The sequence below is a fragment of the Gopherus flavomarginatus genome, unplaced genomic scaffold, assembly GCF_025201925.1.
Source record: "Gopherus flavomarginatus isolate rGopFla2 unplaced genomic scaffold, rGopFla2.mat.asm mat_scaffold_67_arrow_ctg1, whole genome shotgun sequence".
NCBI lineage: Eukaryota > Metazoa > Chordata > Testudines > Testudinidae > Gopherus > Gopherus flavomarginatus.
Genome location: NW_026115140.1, coordinates 968907 through 981187, shown reverse-complemented (window position 1 = coordinate 981187; position 12281 = coordinate 968907). Strand labels below are relative to the sequence as shown.

The 12281-nt window shown below is 48.7% G+C and overlaps 1 protein-coding gene and 1 non-coding gene across 2 annotated transcripts; one reads left to right on the top strand and one right to left on the bottom strand.

Moving 5' to 3' along the window:
* The first annotated feature begins 2690 nt into the window (after window positions 1-2690).
* On the top strand, window positions 2691-2763 carry TRNAV-AAC (transfer RNA valine (anticodon AAC)). The gene has a single exon. It is a non-coding gene; the product is annotated as a tRNA-Val (tRNA).
* A 2168-nt stretch (window positions 2764-4931) lies between these two features.
* On the bottom strand, window positions 4932-11063 carry LOC127042601 (zinc finger protein 560-like). Its single transcript, XM_050935928.1, has 5 exons — window positions 11006-11063; window positions 10186-10312; window positions 8282-8364; window positions 5881-6007; window positions 4932-5036 (listed from the first exon to the last, which is right to left on the bottom strand). The coding sequence occupies exons 1-5, from the start codon at window positions 11027-11029 to the stop codon at window positions 5008-5010; spliced, it is 390 nt and encodes a 129-aa protein (XP_050791885.1). The 5' UTR covers window positions 11030-11063; the 3' UTR covers window positions 4932-5007.
* Window positions 11064-12281: the final 1218 nt, after the last annotated feature.

Here is a 12281-nt window from a genome sequence, read left to right as displayed (position 1 = left end):
TCCTTACTTACCATTTTACCTTCTGGTGGGATCCACATACCTCCCTTGCCCAGCTTCAGATAGAGAGGGGCCCTGTCCAGTTAGTCCACCCAGTTCCATCTTTGGGGGCTGCCAGGCGAGGTCACACCAGCATCCCTAAGCCTGTCTGGGGAAGTCTTCTGAGGGTGCTACCTGGGCCAAAGCCTTCTACTCCTTGGTCACACCTCTTCCCTACTCACAGGTGGCACCCCCTTCTAGCAGCCAGCCAGCCAGCCCCCCAGCCCCAGCAAGCTGCAGCACATGGAGTCTCACAGCTTCCCCCCTCCCTTTCCTGTTGATAGCAGCCAAGGGAATGCTGGGAAATGTTCCTTCTCTGCTCTAAGGCAGGGAGCTGGTCAAGGAACTACAGCTCCCAGGGCCCTATGGGGTCTCAGCTCCCCTACTGAATCCAGGCTGCTCTGAGGCTCCCTTTCTGCAGAGGGGAGGAAGTTACTGTTACAGGTCCCTTCAGAGCTTGGGCCTAGCACTATGGCACCATGTCAAATCCAGTACTGCTCCCAACTCTATCCAGCTCTGCTGCTGGCAGGATCCCTTCCCATTCTTTTTGTTTCCTGTCTCCCCTCCAAGGAGAAGCTCTGCATTGTTCCTGTGTGGGGAATTGAACCCAGGCTGCCTGGGTGAAAGCCAAAAATCCTAACCACTAGACCACATGGGACTTCCATAACATGCTTACATGTTCATATTCAATAACACAATTAAACGTAGCCATTCAAAGTAGCCATTTAAAAGAAGCCATTCAAAAAACTTCAAAAACAGACTTCAAAGAGAAATTGCAGAGTTACAACTGATCTGCAAACTTAACACCATTAATTTGAGCTTGAAGAGGGACTAGGGGGTGACTGGCTCACTACAAAAGCAATTTTCCCTCTCTTGGTATTGACACCTCCCTGTCAATTACTTGGAGAGAGCCACATCCACCCTGACTGAATTAGCCTTCAACACTGGTTCTCCCCTTGTATGGTAACTCCCTTTACATCATGTTCCAATATATATTTATGCCTCTATCTGCAATTTTCACTCCATGCATCTGAAGAAGAGGGCTTTTTACCCACGAATGCTTGTGTCCAAATAAATCTGTTAGTTCTTAAGGTGTCACCGGACTCCTCGTTGTTTTTGTGAAATAAAAGCAAAATGCACTCTAAGCTGATCTTAACCCTTTCAATGCCCTTACAAACTTAGATGCTTCTCACCACAGGCCAGGCTGGTGGCTTTTCAGCCAGGCTCTCCCCTTTCGTCAGCGCTTCAGTTGCTTGGTGTGGGGGTGTCTGTAGATGTAGGTGGACGAGAGAGACAAAGCATGGCAAATGTCTCTGCTTTTATCATGTCCTTTCTTCCCTCTTGGCTTTGCTCCCCCTTCAGAGTCAGGTGAGCATCACTGCGTCTCTCCAAGCAAGTCTGAGCAATTCCCCTGGGGTGTCCTCTTGCAGGTAAGTGATTGCACTGTAGCTCCCTTGCTGAACAATGGCTGTTGATGGGTTGTTTGACACCCTGTCCGGGTGTTGGTTACTTTCCTTGCTGTTGTCACTGGGGAGCTAATATTTGGCTGACTCCCCCACCTTACAGCATAGTGATAACCACACTGCACAATTCTCATAACTTCATATGCATGAATGGTAAACATCTATGGGTAGAGAAATGACTTTCAGCAGATCATATCCTTTCCCCTGATACCTTACAAGGCATGCTCTGTATATAAGATCACGATTATATGAAAATGAGGAATATGGGGGTTACAGCACACTCCCCCAAAGGTACAGAATGTCACACTGAGATTCTATTTTCATTTGTTATGTAACAGCATTAAAGAGATCCAGTGACTGACCAATGGCATTTTCAAGTGCTAAAATGGCAAGCGCTGTTGGTCTCTCATTGGCCATCAGCGACTGAAGATACGGTTTAATGAGCCAGAGCTTCAAGGCGAGGGTGGCTCTGTCCACTGCCTTCCGTTGCGCTGCTGGGCACCAAGTCCCTGGCGGTCAATATGTGAAGCTGGGAGAAGAGAGTGGGGTGGCAAGCGGTGGTAGAACTTTTGCCACCAGGGTCTAGCTGTCTAACTTCCTCTTCGTACTGCTGGGCCCCCGTTGCCTTCAGGTAACACAGGAACTAAGGCAGGAATAGGGTGAGGAAGCAAGTAAAGCCGAGCAAGGAAGGCAAAAGTTAATCTTATCTTCATGGGCAGCTCGCAATGACGTCCTTTTTCTGTGCCACAGCTGACAACAACATCCCAGACAGAAAAGTAACAGGCCAAAAAGAAACCTAGCAGCTGCTGAAATAGTTCAGCTGGGAGCGTGCTAGACTAACAGGCTCTTCTATCCTCCTTTATGCACGGGCGGGATGTTTTCTGAGAGTGCAGCAGTTCCTTTAACTGCCACGAGTCCCTCATTTCAGGCTATGCAGCAGGAAAAGACAGCATGGGCTTCTGCACCGAGTTGGCCCACCTGACCTTTCATTCTTCTCTTGCTCTTTGTCAGCAAGGAGAAGAAAAAGAAGCTCTCCCTCAAGCTGGAGTCACACGGGCGAGGTAAGGACGACTTCCTGAGTGCTGGCTCCAGTCCTCTGCCCTGCCAGCTGACCTATCGAGGGGCTACCACCACATTCTCTAGATTTGTCCATCAGTCTGTGCCAGAGTGAGCAACAACCCAGTAGGTGGAGTTTCTGTAGTGTAGTGGTTATCACATTTGCCTAACACGCAAAAGGTCCCTGGTTCAAAACCAGGCAGAAACACGCTGGCTTCCTTTTCCCAGATCCCCTTGTTATTCAGAAAGGGCACTCCTCCTATTGGCCTGTCCCTGGGATAACTCCAACCCCTGCATGACAGAGGATGCTGACAGCAGTGGAGAAAGCACCTTGGTGTCAGGCTGGAGAACCTAGAGTAGTTAGGCCAGTCACCATTTGGAGGCTTGTGGCTTGGCCACCTCTGCTGTTGGAGGTTGGCCTATAGAGGCTCTCACTACCTGCTGGGCTCCTTTGCGTGACTGGCCAAAGGAGGGAGTGAGGCAGGAATGGGGCAATAGAGGAAAGTTGAGCTGAGGAAGGCAGGGAAGAAGCTGTGCGGCTAAGTGGGGTTAGTAGAGCACCACCCTTCATTCTGCAAAGCCTGGGGAGGTGTGGTTGGCTGCTGGGAGGTAGAATCCTGTGCCTGCCTCTTGGCTTCCCAGGAGTGGCTACTTGCAGCCCAGGAGAAGAAGGGAGGTTCTGGGTGAAAGGAAAACAAGCAAAGCTGAGTCCAAATGGAGAATGGCGGCTCCTTTATGGCCAACCTGGGGGCATGACTGATGGTTTTAGAGGTGGAGGCTGGGCTGGCTGTGAGCAACTGGGAAGCCAGGAAACCCCCACCTGCCCTTCTGAGGGCTGAACCCATGGAGGTGCGGTTGGCTGCTGAGAGACAGACCCCTGTGGCTGCCTGTTGGCATCCCAGGGATGGCTACTTGCAGCCCAGGAGAAGCGGGGTTCTGGGGGGAAGGAAAAGCAGCAATGGTGAGGCTGAGTGGGCTCCTTTCTGGCCGAGATGGTGGACTGTGGTGAGTCTGGGAGTTGCCTGTAAGCCATAAGTGGACGTAGTGCAGTGAAAACTGCTGCTCCATTCTGGCCGACCTGGGGGCGCCATGGATGACTTGGGAGTGGGGGCAGGGCGCTGGCTGTGAGCAAATGGGATCCAGGAAGCCCCAGCCTGCCCCTCCAGGGGCCGAGTCTTCTTCTCTCCTGCCATGGGGAGCCCGACCTTAAGCCTGCCCAGCATGTGCAGCAGCTCGAGCATTAAGCCTTCCTGTGTGCATAACTGAACTACGCCCTAGTGTAATAAGGTGTAAAGTTTAGATTGTGAATTTATCTTTAATTTCCATGGTAATTTACTTTGATCTTTTATTCCTACCACTTATAATCCTTAAAACTCCATCTTTCTGTAGTTAATAAATCTGTTTTATGCTCTACTTAAACTGGTATATTTTGCTTGAAGTTCTTGGGAAATCTCAGCTCCATTACAAGGCTGGTTCATGTACTATTCACAGTGAGGGAGGGGTGGACCCTGTGTAATAAACTCACACTGATCAGGCTTCTGATTAAGGCAAGATGGTATGATCCAGGGGTGCAAGGCTGCAGAGCTGTAGGGGGGGCGACTTTCTATCATTAGTGTTATGAGTGGCTGCAGAAGCATTCATGTAATTCAGTTGGCTGTGTCCCTACCTACGGATGTCTGTGTAAGTGCAATATCTGCCAGAGATTCACAGCTTGTCTCAGCATCACATGTGTGAGAGGGAGCCCAGGTGGTGGGACAAAGGGCTCAGGGGTCCCACTGTTCAGTTGCATGCCATAGATCCCATCACAGACTTTCAACAACCACAGCGGGTGCTCACTGAGACAGAGAGAGAGATGGCAAAATAGTGATATCCAGTGCCAGCAGACATCAAACTATCAGAAATTCTGTGAACAGAGAAGACCCTGCTAGTGGAAAATGGCTTGTGAGGTATCATTAGAAAACGCATAACCTACTGAATATTATCCTCCTGTTAAAATGTGTAGTAACACTGTATGTAAAATTGTGAGATTTTACAGTATGATATTACTGAAAAAGTTACAGTTCTGGGGAACACCCACAGACCAGTTCCTCAGAGACAGCAAGGCAAACAGCTGGTCAAACAGCCATTCTCCTGCAGGGGGAAGGTGTGAAGACATTAAGGGCTGGTCTACACTACGGGGGGAAATCGATCTTAGATACGCAAATTCAGCTACGTGAATAACGTAACTGAAGTCGAATATCTAAGATCGGATTACTCACCCATCCTCACCGCGCGGGATCGATGTCCGTGGCTCCCCCTGTCAAATCAGCAACTCCGTTGGGGTTGGTGTTGTTCCGGAATCGATATAAGCGCGCTCGGGGATCGATATATGGTGTCTAGATGAGACGCCATATATCGATCCCCGAGCAATCGATTTTAACCCGCCGATACGGTGGGTAGTCTAGATGTAGCCTTACATTCCATCACAGGGACCTATTGAGGCTGTTGTGGAAAACGACCACAGGATTAATATTTGAATCAGCTCAGCCTGAGGCTCTTTTCTTGGTTACAAGCACGCAGGGGGCGACAGCTATTGGAATACTGTTCCTGAGCTAAAAATCACACAAGCCTTTTACAGCTTAAAACCACAAACAATGACACATACGTTGCACGTTAATTTCCTTATTTGGAATATACTGCAAAATATGATGCAGGTCAAAAGCAAGCTGAACAATCAGTTTTCCATATTTGGCCTTTCCTGTTATTTTTATTACACCTGGTGATATGGGAGCAAGACTCTCCATGTCTCAAGAAATGTCACTACCAACCTAGGCCATTTTCACATGCTGGGGTGCAATCCAGATCGGCGAGGAGTTGTGTCATCTGTAATCCTGGGTGAGATTCAGTGTTCTGCTGCTGGAGCTCCCCTGTCTGGATACTCCCAGCCAGCGTTCAAGGACGCACTGAGTGTCTGTATGATAAGTAACCCTGGACTGGCAGCTCTGACTCCAGCCGCCTGCTTGTTACACCCCAAGCACATTCTGGTTTGGGTAGAGAAGGCTCAGGGTTTGAGAGAAGGCTGGGGGTAGGAAGCTTCTGTTCATTATGCTGGACCTAACCCCAGTTTTACTTGAGTAAAGAGGAGATATTTGACATTGTGTGATGCTGCTCCTGTGCTCTGTTCCCAAAGTGTTCTGCAGCAGAGGAGGGTCTCTAGTAGTATGTATGTTACTGGCCTATTGGGGTGATGCTGAAACAGGACAGGGTACAGATGGCATTGTGGGGGTGGCATGAACCTTCACTCTTCATTTCCCCTTCCAAGAACAGAAGGGACAGGAATCCTTACCCAGCAAGACCATCGTCTCATAGTTCCCCTGCATGACATCTCTGTAGAGGGCTCTCTGAGTGGGGTCCAGCAGAGTCCCCTCTTCCCTGGAGAAATACACAGCCACCTCCTCGAAGGTCACCGGCCCCTGAAAGAGCAGGAGTCCAATACTCAGTACCTGCTGACCCACTCACAACCCCACTATTCACGGAACAGCAGCACCAGGGAAATGGAAGCTCCGGGAGGCACATGTTAACAGAGTCCCACCCCACCTTGCTTACAGCAGCCAGGAGGCATCAGAGGGTAGAAAGAGAGAACCTTTGTGTCTCCCATCTGACAGACAGAAGCAGGGTCTTCACATTTATCACATAGCTACTAGCCAGAGCTTAATATAGGAGATGGGGCTGTCTCTGGACCCTGATAGTGGCTCCCTGGTAGGAATCCAAGCACTCTCCAAATAAAATATATGGAAGAAAGGGGAAGTCAATCATAAAGAATAGAAGTTAGAAGGTCAGAATTGTAGTGCCCATTAACAAAGGTTTAGAGAAAATAGAGCCTATCAAACTAACGGGATATCCTTATTGGATGAGATCAAAAGTTTGGTTGCAGCTAATAGTATTGATGTAATATACCTAAACTTCCGTAAGGGACATGACTTGATTAGCACAATATTTTTACTAAAAAAAACTAGAATGATACAAAATAAACACGGCATACATTAAATAGATTAAAAACTCTGATAGTAAATGGGGAACCATGATCGAGTGGATTTCTTTCTAGCAGGTTCCTGCAGGGATTGGTTCTTGGCCCTGTGCAATTTAACATTCTTATCCATGACTTAGAAGAGAGTACAAAATCATCACTGATAAAGTTTACAGTTGCCACAAAGATTGGGGTTGGTGGTAATTAATGAAATGTCAGTAGATTCAGGCTCCATCGCTGAGAGTCTGGGAAGTTGTCCCAGCCCTGGCTGGAGGGTTATTTCCTGTTCCACAAAGAGGGGAAGTTCCATTCCCAACTCCTGTGCCTTGAAATTAGGACCTATCTGACACTACACCCCCATATTCATCATAGTGGTATGATTATAATATGATTAGGACATAATTATGATCTATTTTGTAGAAGATGCATCATGTGTGGTGTCACTGGAAAAGTTCTGATTTGCTGAATATGATTATCCTATTTGTGTGCACATATCATGTTCGTATCTGAAGTTATGGATATTGACTCTGTATCTGTATTTCAAATGTGCTTACTCTGGGTAACACCCACAATGAGCCTTTCAGGTACAACAATGAAGAAGCCAGACAGTGCTGATGGCTCAACAAAGACAATGGACTGTGGAAGAGCTTAGCCTTCCTGTGAATGTTTCAGCCAGCCTATGAGTCATGGCTACTATGACTCAGCAGGGCCTGTGACCAGACCACATGACACTAAACTCCATTTTAGTACCTGTATTTTTCCACAAACTGGACTAGGAACTGAGTTTGGAACAAAAGGTTCCCACCATATGGAAAAGCTACATAAGGTGGGGTGTGACATCATCTCTTGGCCTCATTCTCCACACAAGAGAACTTCTGGAAACACCTGAGAAACAAAAACGGATGTGGGGGAAGTGCTGCTCCCAGGATCAAGAGATTTCTAGCTTGTGTATGGAAACTTGGGGGACTGCTTGTACCATCAGTCAGGGTGAGAAATTGCTAATTCAAATTCTATCCATCTAGTATGTTAGGCTTAGTCTGAGTTTTGGTTATTTGCTAAATAATCTGCTTTGATCTGTTTGTTATCACTTATAATCACTTAATCTATCTTTCTGCAGTTAATAAACTTGTTTGATGCTTTATCTTAACCAGCGTATTTTGAGTGAAGTGTCTGGGGAAAATCTCAGCTTGTTGTGCACATCTGTCCCATATCGAGGGGAAGGGGAACTACATTAATGAGCTTGTATTATAGAGATCCCTGTGCACTATAAGATGGTATCATTCTGGATTTATACTACAGCAAGTGTGCAAGGTTGGGGAGTGGGAAATTGGCTCTTGTCTTCTATCTGTCCTTGAGTGGCTTAGGTAACGCACTCAGGTAGCTTAGTTGGCTGCATGGCGCCACCTGCTGTTGTGTTGGGTGATAACAGGGCCTGGAGAGGCTGGCGAAATCTCCAGCAAAGCAGTGTGAGAAGGGCCAGCCCAGCGTGAGGGTTAGAGGACACAGCAGTTCCCAGAAGCTCCACAAACTGCCTCCTGGGGGTGACAACCCATCACGCCCTACACTACACAAGTCTCAGCAGGTTTGTCACATGCTGTCCCCTCCCTTTCTCCACCCGAGATATTTCCTGCTTCCCACCACTTCTAGCAATTCCCACCCTCTTATGCATTTACTGCTCCTCAACCTCCAAGCAGAGCCCGCCACCCTGATAATCTCTTACCTGAGCCAGCTCCATTGCAGCCATTTCCTTGCCCCTGGGAGGACGAGATGATCTGCAGCGAAACATGGATGTTATTCTCTGGCCTGCCGGGGTGAAAAGGGCAAGGTGTGAGAATTCAGACTAGGCTTTTGTCCATTCCACAAGCCGATTCCCCCCAGCTTTTCCCCTGCTAATGCACATTCTAGGTTCTAGCACACTGTGAAGCACAGAGTGACCTTATTCCAGTACAGGCCTAGCCCCCTCCCACCAGGGTGTAACCCTCTGACACATGGGGAAACCCTCCCAGTAACAGTCTCTCTCTTACACGTATCAAGTTTGCGGACAACACCAAGCTGGGAGAGGTTGTAAGTGCTTTGGAGGATTGGATTAAAATTCAAAATGATCTGGACAAACGGGAGAAATGATCTGAAGTAAATAGGATCAAATTCAGTAGAGACAAGTGCAAAGTACTCCACGTTGGAAGGAACAATCGGAGGCCAGAGAAGAGCAGAAACAAAGGAGTCACTTTGGGGGATTCTCCCTGTCATTGTCCCCAAGGCAGCTGTCTCAGGTTTACAAAGGTGTTTCATGTTCCAGCCTTTATACAGTCTCTCCTGGGAGTGCCCCTTTCATGGACTGGGCCTAGTTTTAGTTTTTGGTAGTTAACAAGCTTGGTTTATTGTTCATCTAACCAGTATGTGTGGATTGAAGTGTGTTGGAAACTCTGTTTGGGATAAGAAGCTGGTGCATGTCATTTTCCGCTGATGAAATGACAGACTTCATATGAGCTTGGGTCGTTCAGTAGCGTGCTGGACAGTGCAAGATGCACATTTCTGGGGGAAAGTTGGGCACTTGAGAATTTGCTGGTTTTCTCCTGAGGTGTAATTCATGAGTGGCTGTCTAGCAGCACTCAATACTGTGTAGCTGGGAGTGAGTTACATGCTGGAGACTGTGTGTTAATTGGCCAAGAGGGGCTGTTCTCGCGGGAAAACAATGGAAAAGGCACCCCATGCTGGAGGACTGAGGTACAGCTATTTAACAGTCCAGATTGTACTCTGGGTAACATCACAGACACTCATTATGACAGAGCCTCTTACAACACAGAGAAAGTAAATCCATGTCCCAGAAATCGAAGACTCCAGACAGAGGGCAAGTGTCCCTGGCACTGCTTCTTGCTGACAGAGAGGTTCAGAGACAGTGCGAGAATCCTGGGGAAGCTGGGAACAGGAAGCATGGGCTGGCGGGGTTCGGTGGAGAAAGGGAACAGGAAGGGCAGGGAAATTACTGAATCCAGGATCTCAGCAGTACTAGATGACAGGATAGCACATAGTGCAGCCCATTGGAAAACACAATCCCAACTATACATACAAAATGATGGGGTCTAAATTAGTTGTTTCCACTCAAGAGAGTGATCTTGGAGTCACTGTGGATAGTTCTCTGAAAACATCCACTCAATGTGCAGCAGCAGTGAAAAAAAGTGAACAATGTAGGAAATAATTAAGAAAGTGATAGATATGACAGAATATCTCATAGATCATATTTGTAAAAACAGCAAATAAATCCATGATACACCCACATCTTGAATACTGCATGCACATGTCACCCCGTCTCAAAAATAGATATATTGGAATTGGAAAAGGTTCAGAAAAGGGCAACAAAAATGATTAGGGGTATGGGACAGTTATGCCAGACCTAACCCCCAGTTTCACTTGAGCAAACAGGAGATATTTGACACTGTGCAATACGGCTCCTGTGCTCTGTTCCCAAAGTGTTCTGCAGCAGAGGAGGGTCTCTGGTATTATGTGTGTCACTGGCCTATTGGGGTGATGCTGAAACAGGACAGGGTACAGATGGCATTGTGGGGGTGGCGTGAACCTTCACTCTTCATTTCCCCTTCCAAGAACAGAAGGGACAGGAACCCTTACCCAGCGAGGTCACAGTCTCATAGTTCTCCTGCATGACATCCCAGTAGAGGGCTCTCTGAGTGGGGTCCAGCAGAGCCCACTCTTCCCTGGTGAAATACATAGCCATCTCCTTGAAGGTCACCAGCCCCTGAAAGAGTAAGAGTCCAACACTAAGGACTTGCTGCCCCACTCACAGCCCCACTATTTGTGGCAGAGAAGAGTGAATCAAATGGAAGCTCTGGGTGGATCATAGTCAGGAGAGTCCCACCTCGACCTGGCTCAGAGTATCCAGCAAATGCCAGGGTGAGGGGATGAAGAGAGAGCCCCTTATCTCTCCCAGCATATCCATCACCCCCCTACTAGCCACTGACTGATACAGGAGATGGAGCCCCTAGCAGGGTCCAGGGAGAGCTCGCTGGTAGGATGCCCAACACCCTCCTCATTGTGAGGAGCGGGATATGAAGGGAGAGGCAGCTCCAATAAGCCTGACTCATGGGTGTCCCCTTTATATCTCACAGCAGCTGATGGTTAATGAGGTCAGGCTCCAGCACTAGGAGTCTGGTCAGTTTGACTAGCTCCATGTAGGTGGGTTATTTTCTCTCTTCACAAATTAGGGCATTTCCACCTCCAAACCTCCTGGGTCTGTTCCTAGAATCTAGGCCACTTAGTAAATAACTCCCAGCAGGTCTGCCACACCCTGGCCTCCTCCTTTCCCCACACTGTGAATTTCCTGCCCCGCTCCAACCTCCAAACCAGACTCTGCAAACCTTCCCACCTCTGGTGTATTTGCTCTCCCTTTCCTCCAGCAGGAACCCACCAGCAACCCCCCGATAATCTCTACCTGGACTGACTCCACTGCAGCCATTTCTCTTCCCTGTCCCACGCCAGGCTGGGATGAGCTGGAGCAAAACATTCTGCAGCCTGTCTGGGGGAGAAGGGCAGTTGTGGGCGTTTCAGAACCGGTTTTAGTTAATTTCACATCACAATTCCCCCAGGCCCTTTCCCTGCAGACAGACACCCTAGATTCTGTCATGCTGGGAAATGCTCAATCTGTTTATTACAATTTAGACCTGGCCCCTCCTGCCAGGCTAAGTCCACAGACACATTTTTAACCTCCCTTCTCTCTCCCCTCACCCCTTCTCTGAACACAAGGCTAGAAAAGAGCAGAACCAAAGGAGTCACTGTGGGGGATTCCCTCAGACACTGACCCCACGGCAGCCACACCCCAGCAGGGGGAATATGGAGTCAGGAACTGGCTTTTGCTCTGTCTGATCCTTGTTTTGTTCACTGGAAAGTGGTTCTGCCCCAGGATGCAGCAATACATGTGTCTGGGTGGACTAGAGAGCTGGAAATCTCTCCCCCACATTCATTTCTCCCACTGCCCCTTTCAGTCTCTCCTTCCCCTGTCCTCTCTCCCTGCCCCTCTGGCTGGGACAGTCCCATTCCTGGGGGCTTTGCTCTCCCATGGCTGGATTTCCTCCTGGCAACCGCTAATGGGAGGAGAAATGAGGTGGTGTTGTTTGTGCAGAGTCACTTTCTTGCCAGACCCTAGGACATTCCCTGAGGTCTTTCAGTTACCTGGAGACTCTGGCTCAGAATTTAGTAGTAACAGGGCCCAGGACTGCCCTAGGGGGCTAGGACCAGCTGCAGAAAGTCATCCCCTGGGCCGGGCAGAGAAGAAGCTTTAATTAAGGTCACTTCCCAGCACAGAGCCCCCCTGGGGGAGCAGCAGCTGCCAAGCCTGGTCTCCCAGATCACAATGGAGGCTGCAGCATCTGACCCAGGAAGCTGAACCCCAATATCCTGAGCAGAGAGGGACGGAGTGTATGAGCAGCTTCCCTCCTTTAGCTCTCTGGGGAGAGCAGCTAATGGGAGCCCCTCCTCACAGGGAGAATGGCTGATCTCATTTGACCCACTGTCCATCTGGAATCACTCCTTGTCTTTCCATACAGTGACTCTGGATTAACAATGGTCTCAATGACACCGGATTTCAGAAAGAATGAGTTCAGAACGCTGTGGAAAAGACCATCGTGTGGCAGTGCTGACTCCCTTCCCACCTCCCTCACCCCCGCAGATCTAGGACAAGGACTGGGGGCAAAAATTTTCCAAACGGAACC